Source organism: Anas acuta, chromosome 10 (genome assembly GCF_963932015.1).
Source record: "Anas acuta chromosome 10, bAnaAcu1.1, whole genome shotgun sequence".
In the NCBI taxonomy this organism is placed as follows: domain Eukaryota; kingdom Metazoa; phylum Chordata; class Aves; order Anseriformes; family Anatidae; genus Anas; species Anas acuta.
This window is the reverse complement of record NC_088988.1, coordinates 5,038,158-5,053,841: the sequence shown is the minus strand read 5'-3', so window position 1 is coordinate 5,053,841 and position 15,684 is coordinate 5,038,158. Positions and strand designations below refer to the sequence as shown.

Genomic DNA, 15,684 nt, shown 5'->3' with positions numbered 1-15,684 from the left:
CGCATTCCACTGTACTTACTCAGAATAAGGACATTTGACAGTCCGGATAATTATACCCAAGCCAGAAGAAGTGGCCTTCTAATACTTTAAGATAGGTATGTAGTATTAAAAAATAAGTGATGCAAAGGTGCTGGCGTTTCTCATAGATTTTTTAATGCCATCACACAGGACGTGAAACGCATTCTCTGCTGCTTCTAAGATTCCTGTTGAAAGCTGCCCAACAACGCTAGAGCATAGTACTCTTCTCTGGGACCCCTCTCCAGTCAGAAAGCACTTTGGCAAGGGCTGAACGGCAAACGCTGGCTCAAAGGTTCAGTCTTCACAAGGAAGTGCTTGGTGCAGAGTTCTGACTTACAGGGGTCTACATGTGCAGATGTCCTGGCTGAAATCTCCATCTGGAGAACAAAATAGCGCTGTGTCTAGCTCTGGGAGGACAATGGTGCCTTTGTAGAGCCATTCATGTCTCTTTCCTACAGGGACATTTCCAGATACCTTTACCCTAATTTTTCCAGCATTGAAATGACTTGGAGATGAGATTGAGCTGATTTAGAATGAACTATAAAATAAAATGTTAAGTTGTCCCCATTTCAAAAACATGTATTTTTAAATACCGTGATTGACATCAAAGAAACTGACTTAAAGTAATGCAAGTAGTAAAAAGCATGCAGCCCACCCCAGCTATACCAAGTCAGGCCCTCAGAAAACACATTTCTCCCCCAAAGTGGAGCCCCAGGAGTGGTTGCAGTGGGGTGCTTCACAGTGAGAAACCCGAATTTTATTTACCCGTCAGAGCAGGGGGCTGCGGCGAACTTCTGCTTGCCCCCGCCTGGCAGCACTGACTGATCCAGAACATCACCGCTTTTACAGCACATTCGCTCGCTACAAATCAAGTTTCACTACTTAAATTTTGGATGCTGTTAAAGACAAAAAAAAAAAAAAACAAGCAGCAGACGGAATCAAGTTATCTCCTAATGTGCTATTAAGCCCGTTAAATACCCGGCCTAAAACCTCGTGAAGAATCCTTCTGACGAAAATCTTCGCCCGAAGAGGGCACGTTGCCAGCTGCAGCGGCACTCAAGTCTCACCTCATTTAATTCCCATTTTCTTACTTCTCCTTATGCTAACACGCCTCATTTTCACCTCCAACCCGTGAAAAAAAAAAAAAAAAAAAAAAAAGTGATTTTTTTTTTTTTAAGTGATTTTAACCACGTTTGAACTCGGAGAGAGTAACTCGTACAGAACTGGCGGTGGGCTCAGGGGAACAACCCCCCCCACCCCCCGCCTCCAGGCGCTGAGGGGGGACCCGTGAGGCGCTGAGGGCCGGGGCCGGGCCGCAGCAGCCCCCGCCCCGTCAGGGCGGCGCGGGGAGATGATGTCAGGGCGGGCGGGCCGCCATGGTGCCTGGGCGCTGAGGGAGGCGGCACGGCCCGGCCCGGCTCGGCTCGGCACGGCTCGACCCGGCACGGCACCATGTCGGGGCCGAGCGCCGTGTCGGATCCCCAGCACCCCGCTCGGTTACTGCGGGCCCTCAGCTCGTTCCGCGAGGAGAGCCGCTTCTGCGACGCGCACCTGGTGCTGGAGGGCGAGGAGATCCCGGTGCAGAAGAACATCCTGGCGGCCGCCAGCCCCTACATCAGGTACGGCTCGGCTCCGTGGGAGCCCCGCTGCCGCCGGGGGGCTCCGGGCAGGGCGCTGAGGCACCGCCAAACGCCCCAAAAAGCAGCCGGGCGCAGCCCGAAGGAGCAGCAGGGGTAACTGCAGGGCTCCTGTGTGTGTCCTGCGGGCGGCCGAGGTGTTTAATATGGCCAGGAATAGGGAGCTGCGTTAGCACCAGCCTGCAGGAACGCTTCCTGCAGCCTGCCGAGTCCTCACAGCACCTGCGTGTGCTGGGGCTGGGAGGCTGAGCGGCTGCACACCTCGGATTTCGTGGTTTTGTGTGCTTTTAGGCAGTGCATTGGCAATTATAACAGGGCCTCGGTGTTCTCGGGGATAAACTATAAATAAATGGCAGGTGAAGTTGGTGGTTAACTTCTATAAAGGATGTCGAGCCTGGACAGAGCTGAAGGAGCAGCGCTTCCCACCTACAGCAAGGAGCTGGCAGGGCGCAGAAATCAAACAGCATCCAATGCTCAGAGCAGGAAGATTTCCAAGAAACACACCGAGGAGTTTGCATACTCATAATTGTTTTTTTTCCAGCTCTGCTCTTGAGAAGCAATTGTGGAAGGCTGTGTTGAGAGGCAAATCAAAGGCATGACATAAGGATGAGCAGTTGCCTCAGTACTCATCGAATGCCTGGATCTTTTTTAGGCTGTTGTTCATCACATTTGAGATGACCCAATGCCCTATCCAAAATTAAGGCTTGGGAGGCTTGCTTTAGATGGAAAGAGGCCACGTTGTTGGAAAAATTGTTCTACTGCAACTGCATGTTTCATGTATATCTGTACTGCTATTTTTTTTTTACTGCAAAAAAGACTGCAGTTAAAAGATGCCATTTGATGGGAAAGTACTTTTCACAGATTTTCATCATGTATTGCATTTTGTTGTTCATCTCTGAAGAACATGCTGGGAAACACAAGTGAGGTGTGTGTGTGAGGAGTCAGAGAGTCAGACCTAACTGCATTAACAACAACAACAAAACTTGCAGTCATTAGAGTTGCGGCTTTTTTTTTTTTTTTATAACTCAAAATTGTTCAGATTCAAATCCCATGAAGGAACTCATTAACTATGTGTGAAAGTAGGTTACATGCATTAATACTTAAGTATGATTTTGTGGTGGTTTTTATCTTTTTTTAAGCTTACTCATCTCTTGTCCTTGGGCTTGCAAGATACAAAGAACCAAAAATACATGTGCCTAATTCTTCTGCAGCACATAAAGAGAAGTGTTTGGCTTACCTACCTTTGCAGAGACTAATTTCCACCTGTGCTGCCTCTTTTCATCACTCCAGCATCTCTTTCATGTTCCAGCTGGTCTTCACGTTGGCTGGAATCGGTCGGGTAGGTTGCCAGTGTTGGAGCATTGTGGTTTCAGCTAAAATTAATGTTTCAGTCACTCTAGAGATAAAATGCATCTCTACGGTACCTACTTTCTGCAAGTCCCGTAAATATTTTTTTTTTTAATAAAATGATTGATTTACATTTCTATATAAAGAGACTCAGGAATTTTATGTCCTGGTATTGAAAGGTTAGATGATTCCAAAGCACGCTCTGGTACCAGAGTCTGTCAAAGTCTCCGAATGTCGATTGATTTGAGTTGCTTGAGAAATTCCAACATAAAACTCAGAAAATCCAGCAACTCATTGCAGAAGTAAAATTGGGAAGAAAAACGAGTGGATATGTCGAACTTAGCAGCGAAGCACTTTAATTATTAGTTGGCGTTGCATTTTCTGTATCTGGCTATGTCATTAAGTGTTGTGGCTGTGGGCAAGTTGGTGGGCAGGTTCCGAAGTTGTGTATGGTTTGCATGAACGCTTCGTTTAGGGCGTGAGCAGGAAAATAAGTAGGCATGGACGTTGTGAGGGGGTGGCTGGGTGTGAGCGGAGCCTGTGTATGCTGAAGGATTTGTGTAGCCACGGAGAGAGGAGCATTGCTTGGTTTGGGTTTTGCATGGAAGTTGTTTGGCAGAGTGTTACGAGTGGGGCACTTGTAAATTGTGGTGGTGTGGAATCCCTCCAGGTGTTTGGCAACTGGGCTGTCCATGCGGCTCAGCGGTGGCAGCTGCAGTGGGAAGAGGAAGAAAGATGCACAGATGTTTTCCTGGTCTTGTCCTTCTTGTCCATACCCTAGCTTCTGAGAGTGCAGGGAGAAAATGCCAGCCTCATGAATGAGTTTTCAGTGCCTGGGACCAGTAAGGCTTCAAATTCCTGTGGTAGCTTAAGGTCTTGCCTCAGCTGCTGAATGCCCGGTCGCTTGTAGGGGCAGTGAGGTCTCGGGTGGTTGTGTGAATTCCTACAAAATTGCCTTGTATGTACAGGTTTGCTTCGTCCTTCAGTGTGCTCCTGGAGCAAATTCTGGCATTTACTAAAGAAAATAACTAAAAAAAAAAAAGAGAAGTCTTCCTGCGTATCTCTAACATCTTGTGGTATGTTCCTGAGCCTGAGAAAATGAGGATTCCTGATGAAGAGACTGCCATAGGACAAAGCGTGGTTTGGCTCAGAGAGACTGCTCTGCATCCCAGAGAAGTTAAATTCGAGCCAGGTTAGCTCTTGATTTTCTCTGCTGCAACTACCCAGCAACAGCTCTGCGCTTTACTGTTTTTTTTTTAACAGTTTTTGTCCTGGCAGGAGCAGTAACATAGTTACAGTTGTATTGCTCAAGAGCTTTTCTTTGGTTTAATTTGTTTAGTTTGTGACCCTAGTGTAAATTACACTGGCATCAGAGTGCTTTTGACAGAATAAACTATGCTCACACCAGTAAGCGTGGCGTAAGTTGTAGCATATATCCACAAACCTTTTATAGGATAGGTCTGGTCCAAGTATTCCTGGTATCCTCAGCGGTAGCAGCAGATGTTCTCATCCGAGCAGCTCTGTCACTGTCTGGCATGAGCGGTTCATGGCCAGCTGAAACTTGCAGCTCTCAGTATTTTGCTGGCTTGCCGTCTGTTTGCCTGTGCATCAGGGTGCAGTGAGAGCTGTGTTAGCAGAGGGTATTGGGACCCAAGTTCCTGGGTAGGCTTTGCTCTGTCACGCAGCGGTGGTTCCGCTGTCTCAGTTAAGTGCTGTTTTTAAAATTACTTTTTTGTTGCTGTAGTTATCTCAGCAAGTTTCATCTTTGGCTTTCACACATCTGTGTGAACAGATTGCGGATGGGTGCACGCACGCTGTGCTGTTCCTCGAGGCTTTTCTGACTTAATAACGGAGCAGTAACTGTATTCTCATCTTTTTCCAGATGAGCATAATATAGCCAGACCAAAACCAAGATGTAAGATCAAGTACACGTTACATTCCATTTGCTTATAAATGCTTTCTGTGGATTGATATTGACCAGAAATAACATGACAACATTTCCATCTTCTTACCTGCGCTGCTCAACCCGCTGAAGCAGACCTTGCAAGACCCTTCTCCGACCCCAAGCCGTAACCTGCCAGCGCTGAGACAGCTTCCAGCGGAGCAGTGCCGCGACCTGTCCTCCGTCACCCAGTGCCTGCGCTGCTCGTGCTGGGAGTAGCGAGGTCTGCGGGCAGGCAGCCTGCTCGGGCTGCTTCGTGCACAGGCGTGTCTGCACAGGAGAGGCTGAGGTGGCAGCTTTTGGTACCGGCATCGCAGAGCCGTGCGAGGTGGAGGCCGACATGTGCCAGTTGCTCCTGTTGTGCCTTTCCTGCTACCTGTTTGGTTTTAGTGGACATTCATGGGGATCTTTCATAGTCCTTTAAAACTCTTTCATTTTGGAACTAAAATAAATGACTGCTGAGGCTGGGAGGTGTTTGGTGATCAGGAGCCCGTTCTCTCAAGTGCTGGTTCAGCTGAATTGCTCTGTGCTTGTTCCAAGTTTTCAGGTGTCCGCCTGCCCCCTCTGTCAGCATGGTGCTACAAGCAGCAGCGTAAAGCCATGCCGTAGTCAAGCCTTCTTACAAGAGGTTGGTTTCTGTCACTTTCCTGGGGACTTCAGAGGCTGCCCTGACAGTTTGAACTCTTACAGGAAGGTAGGAACAAATTGTGCCAGGTTTTCCTCCCAAACTTTTAAAGCTGTGTTTCAGATCAGGCTACACTTCTTTCCAAGTGACACTAAAACATCCCCTGTGATGCTTTAGTGATACCTGAGTTGTAAGTCTCAAACTCTGAGAAGCAATAAATCAAAATCACAACCATGTCCAGAAACTTCCTGTCTGGCACAACGAAAAAAGCACCGAAATACGCATTATGTTTGGACAGGTAGTTGGGGGCAACAGTGATAAAGGTATGTGAGGAGATTATGCTGTAAAAAGGATTTTGAAAAGTGCTATGCCAGGCTTGAGTGGGGAGTTGTTAATTACCTTCCTGCTCCAACAAGCCCCTAAAGATGGCCTAGAGGGAGGAAACAGTAAGGCTCTTCCCAGCTGAAAACAGGCAGACAATACAGCTGGGCTGCTGCTGCACGTCAGGCAGAGGGAGAACAGGAAATCGGAGCATGCTGTTTATTAAGGAGCCTTGAGATGATGTTTCTTGGTCTTTGTGTTTGGGGACGCACGGTTCCTATACATGCACATTTTGAGGGTCGAATTGAAGGAGGTGGGGCAGGTTGCTTTTGTGCCCGTGTTAACTTTTGAACTTTTGCCAAACAAAGCAATTTTGTTGTTAAAAGGGCTTTTTTATTAACCATTTTTCTGGCGTCCTTTAAAACATACTCTGTGGCTGGGACAGGGCTGTTCTGAAGCTCTTCCTGTGCAGGAAGGAAAATCTGGAGCTGAGTCTGGACACATCTTCCTTTGTGTTCTTTGTGTTGCATTGGTCTCAGCTACAACCACTGAAGGAACATTTTCCTTATGTGGGCTGACATGTGAAAAGTAACTGATGGTCTTAAGGAGTTTGTTGCTTTGCTCTGTCGAGACCTTTTATTTCAGGTGTAGTACAAAGCTTTCCCCCTCAGTCATGCTGCTGAGCGTAGTGCCACCTATGCACTGCCATGCCGCAGTCTCCCCTATTTATCTTCCCCTGTTACATCTTTGTCACTGCTTAACATTTCCAAGAAAACAAGCAAACAAAAATAGCTGTTATGGGCAGCTCTGAAACTACCTGTTGCCTATCAAGGAAGTAACTTCTTAATACCATGTAGTTAGTGGCTGCTTTATGTCCTCAGGCATGTTGGTTTTACATCTCCTGAGTGACTTCAAGCTGTCTGCTACAAGCATTGTTAGTGTTCGTGGACACATCCAGTCCTTTGAATTGTAGACTCTTGGCTCTTCCTTCTGTGCTGGTGAAATCCATGCTTCTGTTTCCTTTCCTCTCTTGACCGTGTTGTTGCTTTTCATTACAGCCTTGCAGACCTCAGTTTTCCAGCTTCTGGCGTGTTTGGAGCGCTGGTGCTTTCCTCAGGTGGATTCTCAGAGATGGGCAGTGCTCCTCGCAGCTTCTGGCTGTCCTGCAGTATTACTTGTGCACTTCGAACTTAGTCCGTTCTACGTTGTACTTACTGGCAGTTGTGGAAATCTTTCTTGAACTCTGATGCTGCTTTTTTCTCCCATGTGCTCCCAGGATAAGTGAGGTATAAACACCTGTATAAATCAAATTTTCTCAGCAGGTTCATTGGTATCCTGCAAATCAGATTTCAGGAAGCCACAGGAGTGTTTATTTTACTAGAGACATACTACACAGTGTTATGTTTCTTAGATATTTAATGATAATTTTAATGGTGTGGGTAAGGTATTTTACTTGGTCCTTCAAAAGAAAAAAAAAAAAGGCATTTTTAACAAGCTTAAAAGCAGTGCTAATTTGAAAGAAAACATCTTGAAGTAGGGTACAGTTGAGTTCTTGGTTTAAAACAATATCCCAGAAATGTCTTCTTTTGCTCTTCAAGCAAGTTGGTCCTAGCTCCAAGCTGTGGCCTGGCAGATACACCACTGCTGTTTGGGGAGCTAGCTCTTCGTTTCAGCTGGTGTGGAATGGAATCTCATGAATCACCTGTGTAGTGAGTGAGCTCAAGCACTGTGTGGAGCACAAAAACAGCAGAAATATGGAACTGATGTCATTCACTGAGGAGGAGCCTTGATGAGTACTGCACTGAGCTAGCCTGCTGCCGGCTGAGGAATGGGGGCTAAATCTCTTTTTCTACATCTTAATAACAAACAGATGACCTTCCTAAACCCCTTGGCACAGAAATCCCACACTGTTAAAGGTATCGGTGCTGCAGGAAGGTACACGATGGGCCAGGTGAGGGCTGGGGAGCTGTGCGGGCTGCACACACCACCAAGGCCTGGCTCTGCCTCATGCCGCCTGCATGGCGCGAGGCCTCGGTGCCCACGGCCGGCTCTGCCACGTTGTGCTCTACTTCTTTGTGAGCTCAGCTGGCTGGTTTGTGTCCCAAACACCAAGTGTTGGCTGGAAAACCCAACAGACAAAGTGTCCCCTACTTTTTGTGGCTGCGAAGTTCCAAGAGGCCCTTCTTGGAGACTGTTAGTCAAGTGTGTGTTCTGTCTACTTAGGCCTGGCTCGCGTGTTTAGGCAAGAAATGCTGGTTGAGGGGAGATCTCCAGCGGAGATTACAGCCTAGTGCTGGATGAGCTCAGTGTAGTCGGAATAACTCCAGGTTTTAGAGTAAACAAGCTCTTCATTGAGGGAAGCCCATGAGCCTTGAACACATCTCCTGTGCTGCTGTCGAAGGAATTGCTTTATTCTTTTTTCCTCCCCCCATTTAAAAAAAAAAAAAAAAAAGCTTTAAATTCTTGACCTAATCTTTCCATCTATAAAAAGTTTAAGTTATTTCTAGCTGTCGTTACCCTTGAGCCAAGGGAAGCAGCTTCTGAAGCAACTTCTGCAGATTATTATGCTGAGCTGTTGGGTGGACTACTTCACCTTGAGACCAGAAGTTGCAGTTACAGATAATCTTAAAAAGAGAGACATACGGCAGGCACAGCCAAAACAGCCTGAGAGCTGGCACTCTCTGCAGGGTGTGGTGAAGACAGTCTTTTATGTGCACTGCTAAAGGCCAGGGTGCAACCTCAAAGAGAACCTTCTGATTTGGTTGTAAAATACCGTATTGGAGGATGGCGGTGGGTGGAGTGAACTGCTGCATCATGTTTTTGTCTGACCTATTTAATAGCATAATTATTAATGTATTTTTCATGCAGAAAAATCAGTCTCAATGGGTCGAAAATGTTGCAGATATAAAGGCAGAGAAATAAAATGGAATTGGCCACTGTGTTGCTGAAGTTTAGGTGGGACTCAGATTTAATGTGGTAAGCTCATAGTATGAAGACTCGACCCGCATAAGGAAACCTGGATCAGGAGGAGGCTGAATTGACCTTATGTTAGCATTGAAACCAGAATTTTAAATTTTTCTCCTTACTGATGCAAAACCTTAAAGTACTAGCTTGACATTTTTGGTGTTCTCTGGTGTCTGGTAGTGATCCTGCTCTGACTCGGGACTGAGTCATAGCTGTGAGCATGTTCTAAGTTCGGTGTGTGTCTTTGCCAGAAACTATTGTTAGAAATATAGCTTTGTTTTAAAATGCTGTCTGGAGAAGGTCAAAGCACTGCTGCAGATAAAGGATACATCAGCAAAAACTGATTTTATTACCCTTTGGTCTAGAATGGTAGTTTTGCCACTTAAATACCAAAATACATTAGTATAAAAATATTGGCAGAGCTTGTGTAGTGTAGACTAGTCCTTATGGCTAATCTGGAGCAAAATCATTAATCTGGAAAGACAGCTGCTTCCAAAAAGAAGAGCATTTCCCTCTTGCCTCCTGAAATTTTGTTTGATAGCTTTGTAAGCAGGTCAATGGAACTGCCTTGTTAGCAGTGCAATGATGTCAAAGCAGGCAGAGGTTTTGTTTTAACCTCTGGTCTTTTCTCATTGTGAAGCATCAAAAGCAAAGCAACTGGCTTTGTTTCCCAAATTTTCCAATTGTTCTTCACCATAAATATCTTTAGCCTACTTGAGGTGAATGTGATCTAGAGCATGCTCTTTGGAGGGCTCAGTCTGCAGAAGTTTTGTTATGTTTAGGTACCTGTATACCCGCATGAAAGTGTTCCAAGAATACAGCTGGTCTCTATATAATTTGTCACGGTTGTAGAGATATATCTGTTATCTTTTCATAACAGTTCACAGATAAGGCAGAGGTTTTAATGATAAAATACTCCTACAGAATGGTGACTGGCTCCAGAGAACAGGCTTTGGTGGTGGTGGCTGAATCCTTTGTTTTGTTTATCACGTTGTTTGTTGGTTTATTTCTATTATTACCTTTTGTTAGTATTGCTATTCCCCTCCACCCCCTCAGGTCGTTGGTTAAAGGTCAGAAAAACAAGGTCCCCTCTTAAATGTTCTTCTCATTTATATTAAGTGTCCCACAGCAGTGCTGTTATAGAGGCTTGGCGGTAAGGTTCAAAGTATGGCTGTGGTTTCCTTTGTGTGTGTGTGTTTGTTTTTATGAGAGTTATGTTGGAAGATCTGTCTTAATTTTACTGAGAACTGTGGACAGTTTTCAATTTACCTGGTTTTATTTTAATGTTTTAAATCTGTTTTGTGCTCTTAGATGTGAGCTGTAATTCCTAGCGATACCAAAACTCGTTCTTAAGACCTTGTTTTCGTTTTAACGATTTACCTTGCTTATGTTGTTGCTTACGTATACAGAAGAGGTATTGGAATTTTTCTCCTTATTCTGCGTTATGCAGTGACATTTGAGATGACTCATTAGGATTGTATTCCTTAAGTGATGTGGAAGAACAGATTCTAAATTTGTCTAAGGCAGACACACAACATCAAAACACAGCATAAAACCAGTTGTTTGGGTGCCACCTGCTCAAGGTATGGTACATGCCAAGCAGTTCTCCTACAGGTACAAGAGGTTGGGGTGGATGTTGTGGATTTGTTGAACTCCTTGTTTACATTACCAGGAGCAATTTCAACTTACGATGATGATGCCCTTTTTTTTTTTTTTAAAAAAAAAAAAAGGAAAAAAAAAAAAGGAAAAAAAGGAGGAGGGACACGGACACACATGGTTTTAAAACATGTATGGAGTTGAGCTGCTCAAAATGAAATTACTTAAGAAAATAGGACTAAGAAGTTCTAAGAAGTTGCCTGGCCTTGTTTTCCCCCAGCTCGGTATGCATCTCAGGTGTGCTCTGCTCCTGCATAATGGGTTTTCTGCTTGGCTGTGGGCTTTTATTTCCTTCTAAACCTTGATGTTCTGGTCTTTCATCTGAGTTGAGGAAGACTGAGGCAGTCTTTTCTGCTGTGGTTTGGCAAATTAGAATGCTTTTAGAGTAATTAGAAATGCTGTCCTTAGTAGGAAGCTCTCACATGTATTAGAAGCAGCCACATCTGGCCGGACACATCTCTGCACCTTCATTTGCTGAATACCATTTCCAGGTTTCAGCTGCACAAGTCCTGGGCTGAGTGAATCACTGTGGAAAAGAGCACAACAGGGAAAGAAAAGGTCCCTCTGCCTGATGTACTGACAGGCTGGAAACCTCTGTTCGAGCATGGTGTGGAACTTTTTTCTTCTAGAGCGAAATTTGATAGAGAAGCAGGGTTAAGCATTTCACAACCTGCTGTCCACTCTGCACCTGAGCTGGGAACAAACATGTTTGGAAACTTCTCTCGTTCTGGTGGTTGCATAGGCTGTGACAGGGATACCCACACTGCTTCTGCTGCTGAGGTGTGAAAGTGGGTGCAGGTGACAGCCGATGCTGCGTGATGCAAGAGGAGGCACGTCTGTCTCCATTCCTTCCTCTTACATACCCCCTCCTTCGTTCTCCTCCTTCAGCTTTCTTACCACACTTCCACACTAGACTCTTTTCCATCTTAGCGTTTTCCAGCCCAAGCCTAGTGACGATCCATCCTTTAATTTTTTTATTTTTATCCTTTTCTCCCCTCCACTCTCCCCATCAGGCAGCAGTCGTCTTGCAGTACTGACACAAGCAACAAGGAGCACCTCCAGCTGCTCTTTGGGAGTGGTTCTTATGTCACAGCTCAGACATCTCTGCACCAAAATAGATAACCCAGTAGTTCGGTAGCTAGCAAATGAAGGTTATGAGACAGACGGATAACTACCGCTTCTCAGGACACGTGATAGGAAGAAAGCTTACCCGAAAGTGAGTGGGATGCATTTGCATACAGTGAATATTTGCCTACATACAAGTACCTGTAACTTTGGAATCAATCGATGTGCTCACAAGCTTATTTTTTCTGCTTTGAGTTTGTTTTGGGCAAGCGTCGGTGATTGGTTTGTTTCTTCTCAGGTTAATAACAGCTGTGGCCTGGAAGGTACACAGTAATTAGAACATCCAGCCTGATAAGACCCAAAAACTCTGAGCAACGCTCTCTTGTTACTAGGAGGCGTCCGTGTAAAGTCCGTGCAATGAGGTGATTTAGCTTGGGTGTGTGCAGGTGATGCAGAGATGAAAGTTAGTGATAAACAGCACCAGTCCTTTCCCTAATCTCCCCATTAGCCGTGGCATGCAACGTGTTTATTATACGCCTTGTGCTTGGTTCAAAACCCATGGTGTGTGGCTGGCCCATGTTCTGTGTGGAAGAAACCCCCAACTCGAGTGTAATTGGCATAGGTAAAATTGAGGTACTTTGGGTAGACTTGAAAATCTGTGTGAGGACACCTCGGTTCTGTGTGTGTGTGTGTGCTGTTTTATCACCTGGAGCTCGTGGGGATGACAAAAGCCGATTCCCCGTGGGGACGTGAGCTGCACAGCGGTGCTCCAGCCCGGTTTTGCTCTGCAGGACTTCAGCTGGCAGCTCTCAAACCAGCGCCTGTTTTCGCACCGCATGCCATGTCGGAAGTCACCTGGGGCCTCACAGAACCCCAGAACCAGTCTGGTTCTCCTCATCTCATTCCAGGTGTTAGGAAATCAGCAATTCACTAATCCAAGTCATGGTGTTGTCCTGTTATTTGTATTCCACCTCGTGCTAGGTGCTGCACAAACAGAACGAAGCGGCTCAGCTTCAGCCCTCTTGCAGCCGACCGTGTGAATGGGAGCAGCGTGACTCGTGACGGAGCTCTGTGAGAACAAGACCACAAATATGATTAACTCAAGGGCTAAAATTACCGCCCTTATTCACACTTAAAAATAGCTCCTTATAGACTAGGATTTTATTCGATGTGAGTTGTATCTTGTGAGAAACTAATTTATCCTGAGTGTGAGTAAGTGAAGCAGAATCTGGCCCTTAGCTAAGTCCTATTTATGTATTTATGCACTATGAGTGTGGATAGTGGAGGACAGTGACAAATTAAGATGTCTTCAGCTTAGTAAAGCCACAGCTTTTCACATTAAGAAACTTACTGTATGTAAGAATATATTCAAATGAAAATAGAAATACTTTTAAAGGGTTTATGTAAACGTGTGGGTATATATACAGGCAGTGAAACAACTTTTCTGGTCTTTATAATGTATTCTTGGTTGCCTAAAGTGTGAAAATAAAGTTCAAAATGAGCTTTCAGCTCTTGGGACTGTGTTTACTAGACTGGTTCCCTTTTGAACTCCAAGTTGTCTTTCCTGGAAGAAGTGCTTGTACTTACAACTGATGGAAAGCAAACTTGGCTGTGTTGCTGTTATTTCCTCCTCCTTCCTGCCCCACTTCTCCGTTCTGTTCAAAAGCACATCGAACTGTTCCTGGTATTTTTAAAGAAATTGCTCCTGAGTACAGTGTCCACTGGTGTCGATGAATATTTAAAGCCTGGCAGAGCAGAACACGGGCTGCTTCCTAGAACTGTGAGCACACAGTTCAGTTAGAGCCAGGCATAGCATTAGGCTGATAACATCATAAACTACACAAAAAGGTAATGCAGTCAAAATATTTGTGCTGCCAGTGTATATTCTGATCACGTATGCTCATTCCAATGGTTGTTTGTTTGTTTTGTTCAAGTTTGTTGTTGTGTTTTTTTTGTTTTTTTTCAACCTTTACCAAAGCAAATTCTTGCTTCATCTCTCAGCAGAACTGCCATTCTTTTTGAAGTTCTAAGTGATGTTTATGAATGTTTGCAATGAATGAGCCATGGGAAAATTACTTTGGCTCTCTGATGCATGAATAGTTTGCAAGGCTAACATATTTGTTCTGTTTGGAAATGTGATGAGCAATATTAGAAACTGTGCATATAGCCTTTTCATGCTAATTCAAGAGAGGCAATTTTCAAATTATATGGTAAGGTTTTAACATTCCTGTTTCATCTGAAGTGATCTATAGCTTGTTTACTGTTGATTTCTGTAGAAATAAATACTATGCCCAGGTCACAAGTGCTTTTTATTTATTGATTCATTTTCTCCTCTCCTCTTAGAACGAAGTTGAATTACAATCCTCCTAAGGACGATGGCTCAACGTATAAGATTGAACTTGAAGGGATATCTGTTGATATCATGAAAGAGATACTAGATTACATCTTCAGCGGCCAGGTACGATATTAAAATGTGCTAGATGGAAATTGAATTGTTTGGAAAAATAACCTGAGTTTTAAAATAGGCTTATCTGTCAGAATAGCAATCAGGCATCTCACTATAAAGTTTAGTACTTGAAACAACTTCTGCAAGGCAGAAGAAGCCCACACGTGGGCTCTGTACGTGAAATAGAGACTGAGCTCTGCAGTTCTCTCATGCTATGGGGGGAAGGACTAAAAGATTCAGTGTTAAGTGCCGGTATTAAAAGGGTGGCTAACTTCAGTAACCAGCTTTAAAGCACGCAGCCTTTTACTACTGTAAAAGAAAACTGGAGTGATAGCAATGGAGGCTGAGACCCCATCACTGACCGGTATTACAGTACAGCAGGCATCCTCATGCCCAGTTCTCTGTCCTCTTGCTGGCTGCGTACCCATTCAGATCTTTGTTCCAGTCACCTTAGCAGGAATTAAAGTTGGTGTCCATTTTTTTCAGAACCAGACAGTGATTGCTGAACTAGTTTTAAGTTTCAGCATAAACCAAAAAGGCCAATATGGCTTGGAATTCTTTTCTGGATATGCATTTGTAAAAGTTATTTGTTTATTGCAACAAAATTCATTTTAGGTTCTCAGATTAGATTAGCAATTTTTTAGTTCCCTGAGGTGCAAAGTTCTGCTTGACACCTTCAGTCAAGCTAATGCCTTTCCATTTTTTTGTTGGTTTATAAACATGCAATAGTCGTAGTGATTTCTCATAATTTTTATACCCTTTAATACTCCCATTTTCCAGCCACTGAGAATGAGTGTAATGAATGCAGACATGTCATGAAGCAAATGAGTGATAGCAATAACTTCTACATTATTTCTTTCAGATCAGGCTAAATGAAGAAACAATCCAAGATGTGGTACAGGCAGCTGATCTCCTGCTGCTTACAGACTTAAAAACTCTCTGCTGTGAGTTTTTAGAAGGCTGCATAGCTGCTGAGAACTGTATTGGTATTCGGGACTTTGCACTGCACTATTGTTTGCATCATGTTCACTACCTTGCCTCAGAGTATCTGGAAACTCATTTTCGAGATGTCAGCAGCACGGAGGAATTCTTGGAACTGACTCCTCAAAAACTGAAAGAAGTACTGTCAATGGAAAAGCTCAATGTTGGAAACGAAAAATACGTCTTTGAAGCGGTTATCAGGTGGATTTCTCATGATTCAGAATCAAGAAAGGTCAGGATATCAAAAGGTTTATTTTTTTGAATGTAATTCAAATCACTTTGCTTACTCTAATTGGTGGGAGCTTAAAATAGAACCATTTAGGTTGGAAATGACCCATAAAATCATCAAGACCAGCCATTAACCAAGCACTGCCAAGCCCTTCACTAAACCATGTCCCTAAGCACCACATCTCGTATATACCTCCAGTGATGGTGACTCTGCCACTTCCCTGGGCAGCCTGTTCCAATGCTTAAGCACCCTTGCCATGCGGAAATTATTCTTCCTAATGTCCAATCTAAAGCTCCCCAGTGCAACTTGAGAATGTTGGCTTGCATCCTATCGCTTGTCACCTGAGAAAATAGACTGACACCCTTCTCCCTGCAGCCTCCTTTCAGGTAGCTGTAGAAAGCAATGAGGTCTCTCAGCCTCTTCTTCTCAATCCTGAACAGTCCTGGTTCTCTT

General features: G+C 44.5%; 1 protein-coding gene and 1 long non-coding RNA gene across 3 annotated transcripts in view; one reads left to right on the top strand and one right to left on the bottom strand.

The window, feature by feature from the left end:
- Window positions 1-131: 131 nt before the first annotated feature.
- On the bottom strand, window positions 132-1,323 carry LOC137861765 (uncharacterized). 2 transcript variants are annotated; one of them, XR_011099834.1, is made up of 3 exons: window positions 1,086-1,323; window positions 784-914; window positions 132-395 (listed from the first exon to the last, which is right to left on the bottom strand). It is a non-coding gene; the product is annotated as an uncharacterized lncRNA (long non-coding RNA). The 2 variants fall into 2 exon arrangements; XR_011099833.1 differs by having other exon boundaries at window positions 784-1,323.
- A 39-nt stretch (window positions 1,324-1,362) lies between these two features.
- GAN (gigaxonin) overlaps window positions 1,363-15,684 on the top strand; it is a 39,626-nt gene continuing 25,304 nt past the window's right edge. Inside the window, exons 1-3 of the mRNA XM_068693205.1 lie at window positions 1,363-1,637; window positions 13,919-14,033; window positions 14,884-15,234. Coding sequence (XP_068549306.1) covers window positions 1,471-1,637; window positions 13,919-14,033; window positions 14,884-15,234 — 633 coding nt within the window. The 5' untranslated portion in view covers window positions 1,363-1,470. The remainder of the gene's footprint in view (window positions 1,638-13,918; window positions 14,034-14,883; window positions 15,235-15,684) is intronic.